The sequence below is a fragment of the Physeter macrocephalus genome, unplaced genomic scaffold (genome assembly GCF_002837175.3).
Source record: "Physeter macrocephalus isolate SW-GA unplaced genomic scaffold, ASM283717v5 random_2262, whole genome shotgun sequence".
NCBI lineage: Eukaryota > Metazoa > Chordata > Mammalia > Artiodactyla > Physeteridae > Physeter > Physeter macrocephalus.
The window spans coordinates 1-6,967 of record NW_021147547.1 but is presented as its reverse complement, the minus strand read 5'-3'; the positions used below and the strand labels follow the sequence as shown (position 1 = coordinate 6,967).

General features: G+C 56.0%; 2 protein-coding genes and 1 long non-coding RNA gene across 3 annotated transcripts in view; all 3 read right to left on the bottom strand.

Moving 5' to 3' along the window:
* The window catches only part of LOC112067185 (kallikrein-9-like), a 5,023-nt gene extending 3,953 nt beyond the window's left edge, over nt 1-1,070 (bottom strand). The window contains exons 1-2 of the mRNA XM_024132401.3: nt 919-1,070; nt 587-743 (exon numbers count right to left, since the gene is read on the bottom strand). Of these exons, the coding sequence (XP_023988169.1) occupies nt 587-743; nt 919-961 (200 nt within the window). The 5' untranslated portion in view covers nt 962-1,070. The remainder of the gene's footprint in view (nt 1-586; nt 744-918) is intronic.
* A 2,437-nt stretch (nt 1,071-3,507) lies between these two features.
* Nucleotides 3,508-5,424, bottom strand: LOC129391976 (uncharacterized). Its single transcript, XR_008616917.1, has 2 exons — nt 4,385-5,424; nt 3,508-3,914 (listed from the first exon to the last, which is right to left on the bottom strand). It is a non-coding gene; the product is annotated as an uncharacterized lncRNA (long non-coding RNA).
* Nucleotides 5,425-6,012: 588 nt separating this feature from the next.
* On the bottom strand, nt 6,013-6,962 carry LOC112067186 (kallikrein-9-like; the record flags this gene model as incomplete). The annotated part of the gene is made up of 2 exons (XM_028487467.1): nt 6,013-6,429; nt 6,843-6,962. Coding segments are annotated over 2 exons (273 nt in total), but the record flags the coding sequence as incomplete, so codon positions are not given.
* Between the last annotated feature and the right edge of the window lie 5 nt (nt 6,963-6,967).

The following is a 6,967-nucleotide window of genomic DNA, read 5'->3' as shown; positions in this document are numbered from 1 at the left end:
AGGCTTAGTATAAAAGAAAAAAGACTAAACTATGTCATTCATAAATATTTAAAAATTGATCATTACATGTAGAAATAATATTTTGAGATGGCAAGTTAAATCTATTATTAAAATTAATTTTACTCATTTCTTTTTTACCTTTTTTAATGTGTCTGCTAGAAAACGTAAACCTCCCTTTGTGATTGGGGCTATATTCCCGTTGGACAGCGCTGCTCCAGGCTTCTCAGAGTCTACCAGTCTCTGAATCTAGGATTCCACAATTTGATGAAGCTAATGGAACACCTGGATCCAGGAACACCTGGATCCAAGATTTTAGGATTCTACAACTCTGGACTTTTCTGGGTCAGAGTCTAGGCTTCTAAGAGTCTAAGTTGCAAAATTTACGCTCTTAGAAACAGATTATTTTGGACACTAGAATTTGGAGAGTGGGCATTTTGTCATTCTAAAGAGTTGAACTTTGGGGAACAGAAATGGAGGCTCAGCCCTCCTTGCCCACAGCTCCCTCCCTCCTCCACGAGGCTCCTTGCCCTCTCTCCCTTTCCTGACCTGCAGCCCCTCCCCAGAGTGGCCGGCCCAGGTCACTCACGGCTTTCGGCAGTGGGCAGCTGTGAGCAGCCAACGGTCACTGATGAGGGTCGCCCCGCAGTAGGGTCGGGAGAGGAAGAAGATCTCGGCCTGCCAGGGCTGCGAGTGGGGGCGGCATTCCTTGGCCCCGATGACTCGGGTGTCTGCCCAGCTTTGCCCTGGGGTGGGGGTGAGCGGCAGAAGGGTTAGTGAAGAGCCAGGTGGGAGGGCTGGGGACAGATGCTGGGGTGCCTAGAGGGCAGGAGTGGACGCCTGGGGGACAAAGAGCATGGTAGAGGGGCGCCGGGGGGTCATGGGGGGGGCAGCATGATGGCAGGGCGGCAGGAACCTCACCTTCCAGGAGCCAAAGCAGAGCACAGATGAATCCCAGCCTCATGGCCTCCAGAGTGCCTTGGTCCTCGAGCCTGCTCTCCAAGTCTGTGCTCCTTTACAGTAAACCACACTATATTCCTCCTCCCTGGGGCCGCCCCGGTGATTAATCTGGGTTGGGAAATAGCCCAGGGGGAGGGAGAAGCCCAAGAGCCTTGACTGGGGGCCTTGGGAAGGAAGACAGTACGGAGGGGCCACTGGTCAAGATGCGCTGGTGGCCTGCAGCATCAGGAATCCCGCTAAATGGGGCAGGGGCTCAGGGATCCTTCTAAGTGGGGTGGGGCTCTGGGCTGTGTAGTCCTTCTGGGGTTCACCAGAGGCAGGAGCCCTCAGTAGCCCTGACTTCTGGTTACACCATCTAGATACAGGATATTCTGAGGCCTGGAGGAGGAAGAGGGAGAGGAGGAAGATCCCTAAGGTGGAGTCCCGGGGTGGAAGCCAGTTTATCTTGAATGTAGCTGCAGCGGGCTGGGACCAAGGGCTGGGCAGGCTGGAGGTTTACATAGAAGGGCTTCCCAGAAATCAGGCAAGGAGTGGGAGAAAGCGTCAGGACGCACAGCAAAGAAGGCAAGCAAGAAGGCAGGATGGGGCGAGGCAGGGAAAGAGGGAGAAAGAAAATAAAACAAAACAGGGAGGTAAAAACACTGAAGGATGCAGCATGAGCTAAGGAAAGAGAGACAGAAACACTGTCTGCAGTGGCAGAGACTACGAAGAGAGCTGCAATGTGTACACACCCACAGAGCCCTCCCTGCCTGGGGATTTGGGCCCCTTTCCGTGAGGACAGAGGCCTCTCCTAACATGGTTCCAACCGGGTTACCTCATTCTTGTCATAACCTACTTCCCTTTCCACATCCTCACCACTCCAAGGATCCAGGTGCCCAACCTCGGTGGAACTAAGCACTTTCCCCATTCTCTTAATGCCACCATATCTTGGCCAAGTCCTGAGAACGTGGTCTTGTTTTTTCCACCCATCTCCTCCCCTCCACATTTCATGTATGCTTTCTCATTTAATTCCCACAACAGTCTAACCAATCTCTGTTTCACAGTGGGGATAATTGTGGTAGAGAGAGCATTCAAGTTTTCTGCTCAAGTCACACAGTGAGTTACAGAAATATATTTTCTTCCTGGGGAACTCCTACTGATCCTTTAAAACCCCATGCATATCTCCCCTCACCTGAGAAGGCTTCCCTGATTCCTTCAGGAGGAGCCCTTAGGCCCTCTTGGGGCACCCTATGCCTCCCTCTGTTACAGCACTGATCAGTTTGTGTTCTTTGTTAAATCAACAATGTGTTGAAGGCCTTCTGTGTGTCAAGCATCAGACCAGGTGCTTAGAAAACCAGAGTGAATAAATCAGAGTCTCTGCCCACATTGACTGGGTGAGGGGAAGCAGGGGACAGATCATTATGCAGTAAACAGATAAATGAGATCATTTGTGCTCTAACAAGTGCTGCAAAAGAAATAAACAGAGCAGTGGATTAGTGGCCAGGGAGGAGGAGTACCGGGGGAGACCCCTTTAGCCAGGGCAATCCTGGAAGGCCTCCTCGAAGAAGTGACCTTTCAATGGAGACCCGAATGACAAGAATGTAAGGCTTCCTGAGCTGACGAGCAGCTTCTTGAAGGTAGGGCTCACTCTGATTCATCTCCAGGACCTGGCATAGGACACGGCTCAGGAAACATTTATGATGTGACCAAAGGAATGGGTGAATTGCCTTTAAAAATGAATCGAGGGCTTCCCTGGTGGCGCAGTGGTTGCGCGTCCGCCTGCCGATTGTTAGCTTTGCCTGGATTCTGTGTATCATAGCCCCTAGCATGGGAATATTTACACAGGGACAGTGTCAGGGAGAGGACAAGAAGCCCTCCTCCCAATGTTCAGGACAAAATTTCAAAGCCCATTTGGGATGGGGGTGGGGATGGAGTTGGACTTAGGGTGTCTGGGTGTTGGATCAGGGAATGAGAATGGAGATGTGGCAGAGCTGAAATTGGAGCCGGTAGTAGATGACGGGATGGGGATGCATCTAACAAAGAAACCAAAAACTTTCCCCCAGATTTCAGAGGGCTTCTTTGCATAAACTTAGCAGCTGAAGTGGGGTGAGGTCCTCTGGTCTCACTGAGATGGAGATGGTCTCACTGAGGCTGAGGTGGATGCAGGGTGAGGTCCCTTGAGCTCCAGTGGCCCCAGGAACTGGGGTACAGAAGGTACCAGCTGACTCAGAGACAGCCCAGGTCCCCCTGGGACAGGAGGAACAGGTGTTGGGTAGACCCGGACATGGGGAACACTGGGAGGGAAGAGCGAAGTGGTTAAGAGGTGCTTCGTGGAACTTGACAGGAAGGCGAGGAAGGTAATTCTCCCATCAGCCCTGAGGGATGGGGATGGGGATGGCATGGGGGGGTTGGGATTGTAGGGTACCCCTGTGCTTTTCTCCCCAGGACACAAAATCACACACATTCCCACCAGGACCTGTTGCCATTTAATCAGAACTCACTACCCACTGTGTTAGTACTTTGCATGACAATTACCATAACCATCTGCACACACGTTATAGTCTCTTCATATCACGTTTATGAGGTACACACTTTATTGTTCCCATTTTCCAGGTGAGGAAACTGAGGCCCAGAGAAGATGCTTGGCTCGCCCAGGGTCACACGGCAGGGAGTGGTGGAGGAAGCCAGGCTGGGTGACTGAGAGCTCCTCTCAGAGACGAGTGACCAGCGGCTTCCTCGTTGCTCGTGAACAAAACTTTGCCACCACCTTCTGCATCGTGGCTTCAGTGCGGGCAGAGAACAGCAGCGGGCAGGAGGCAGGAGGGAAGACGAGAGATGTTAAGAGGTGTGGATGGGCGACAGAAGTTTGAGCGGGGCAGGGGGAGAGACACCCTGGAACAAGGCCGTCTGCCAAGGCTGCTGATGGGGCCTGCACTCCTGGCCCTCCAGCACCCTGGTCTCCTGTGCTCTCAAGTGTCCTGCAGCAGGAGGGAGAGGGTTGGATCACCATCCTCTGGGTCAGTGCAGGGACCCGGAAAACCACTGTGGTTTCAAACGGATACACACACCCCCCCGCCCTCTGCTGTTCGCCTCCCAGCTTGCACACGCTGCTACACAGATACACATGTACACTCACGGAAGCCATGAGCCATCACACACAGAGTCACACACCGGAGCATGTGTCCACATGCCGTATCCTCCTGTGTCTATCTGTGCCCCTGAGCAGGCCGCCCTGCTGGCTTAGCGCCCTCAGGCCATAGCAGCAGATCCTACCTGCCGCCACGTGCACCGTGCCTCCAGCCGTCCCACGGAAGCGCCCACACGTAATCGCGTGCTTCCCGTCTCCCCACGTGCCACCACCACATGCACCCTCTCAGCCACCACCGTGGTATTCCCACAGGCTCAGGGGCTCCACCGATGACTTCCGGGCCCCTCCCCCGGCCCCCACCTGCCCGGGATTCCAGCAGCAAGAGCGGGAACATCCAGATCCAGACTCTGCAGCAGGTGTGGGCTGTCCCGTGGTGGGGTCTGGGAGACAGAGAGGACAGGGCTGAGCGGAGGAGGGAGGAGACCAAACTCCTAGGGATCTTGGGACTGGCGAGGAAGCAGAGCTTCTGGGGCAGTTCTTCTGGGTCCCGCTGGAGGAAGGGGCTGGGGCCCCCGATTCCTGGGTCTGCAGAAGAACGGGCTGGGGCCCCAGATTCCGGAATCTGAGGAGCTGGGAGCTCAGGGGCTGGAGTCCTACATCCAAGGAAGGAGGGAGTTGGGATCCCCAGACGCCCGGGTCTGAAGGGAAAGGGAACTGCGAACTGGGACTCCTAAGTCGTGGAGAGCCGGGGCTGGGCTGCGGATTCCTGGGTCGCAAAGCACGAAGGGATCTGAGGTTGAGGTCCTGGGCCCTGGAGGAGGGGGCTCAGGGGCCTGATGCCCGTGTCTGAGAACTTTGGCCTCTCACCTTGCAGAATTCAGGGGGCGGGCTTACCTACTGATTCGGATCCAGAGGAAGAGCACCCCGGACTTCAGCTCTGCCTGCCTCGTACAAGATGCTGGAGCCTTTTAACTGGGACCACCGGCTTCCTGCTCCGTCTCCTCCCACCTGGGGGCCGGCGGGGGAGCGGGGAGCTGGAGCCCTGCTTATGAGTGAGGAGAGGCTCAGGGGCTGAGCGGAGAGTCTTGAGGGAGGAGGGCTTGGAATCTCTAACTTTTCTTTTTAATTGGGGTAGAGTTGTTTTACAATGTTGTGTTAATTTCTACTGTACAGCGAAGTGAAGTAGAGTTCCCTGTGCTACACGGCGGGTTCTCAGTGCTTATCTATTTTATACATATGAGCATATATATGTCAATCCCAATCTTCCAATTCATCCAACCCCCTCTCCGCTTCCCCGCTTGGTGTCCATACTTGCACCTTGATACAGCCACTATGGCATCTCTAACTCTTGAGGTCTGGGAGTGAAGGAGTTTAGTGCTGTGACTCCTGGGTCTGAACCAGAAATGGCTGGGGACCCAGACATCCTGGTCCGAGCGAAGAGGGGGTGAGGGCCCCTGACTCCTGGAGCTGAGGGAGGATGGCACTGGGGGCCTGGACTCCTGGCTCTGAGGGGGGAGGGGGCCGGGGCCCGGGACTGCTGGGTCAGAAGGAGGAGGGGGATGGAGGCCTGGATCTGTGGTCTGAGGGAGAAGGAGCTGGCAGCTGGATTCTTAAGTCTTTTGGGAAGGAGTGATTTGGAGCCTGGGTTTTTGTGGGAGGAGGGGGCTGCCAGTAACCTGGAATGGAAGACAAGCCAGCCTTCTGGGTCCCGACTTCTGAGGGCTGATTGGCCCGGCCCACTGGCTGCCCCCTGAGAGGTCCAGATGCGGGAAAGGCAGGTTGGGGAGGCGCTGGGACCTGGTTTCCCCTTCCCCTGGGAGCGAGGGGACCAGCCCAAGCAGAACCCAGGAGCCTGGCTGCAATCGGGCTGATGGAGACAGACGTAGGCAGGACCTACTCGGGGCTTATGGGGAATTGCAACGCGGTGGTGGTTCCCTCTCCGCCCTCCACCGCGCACCCGGTCCCCATCCTTTAGCTCACAAAACAGGCAGTAGGAAGGCGCGTTTAATGTAAAATCATCCCTTGGATCGGAGGGGACAGAGAATCTCTCCCAACTTCTCCCGGTCGGGGCCCCACCAGGATTCAAAGAGTTCTCGGGGCCGGGTCTGATATCCAGAAGCTGGGAACTTGAATATCCAGAAGGTGTCTCCAGGCCAGCCGAGGAGAACGGCGGAGACCTTTGAGACTGGAGTCTGGCCAACCCTCCTACCCTGTGCCCACCCTCCTTTCCTGGTCGTCCAAGGCGCGAGGTCTCAGTTGTCCTCCATGGTTTTTCGAATCCAGTCCAGGTAGTGGCACACACTGGTATAGACACCAGGGCCCTGGGGTCTGGAGCAGGGCTCCGAGCCCCCAGACACCACACCCGCCAGGGCCCCATTGCAAACCAGGGGGCCCCCAGGGTCACCCTGTGCGCGGAAGAAGAGCAGAGAAACTGTTAGGCCAGCCTACTCAGGACATGACACAAGGCACTTTCTCCCTCTCAGGAAACTCCCACTTTCCTCTTCCTACAATACCCAGGCGTCCAGGTCTCCAGTCCCTCCTCCCGCAGACCCAGGAGTGAAAGCTCATAGCCCCCACCTCCCCCTAGGACCTGGCATTGTGGGCCCCTCTTTCCCCAGGACATAGAGTCCAACCCCCAGGCCCCTCCTCCTTTAGAGCCAGGAATCCTGGGCCTGGTCGCACCCCCTCCCAGGACCCAGGTTTCCCAGCTCCTTCCTTGCTCTGCTCCAGGAAGTCTGGGGCCCCAACTCCCTTCTCCCCCAGGACCCTGGAATCCCCGCAGGATACCCATCCCTCTCCTTCCCAGAGGAGGTCTCACCTGGCAGGAGCCCCGGTCGCTCTCCCAAAGGCCGGCACAGAGCATGTGGTCGGAGATGTGGCCTGGATATGCCTGATGGCAGAGGTTGGGCTCCAGGATGCTGATGTTGGCACACTGCAGCGTGA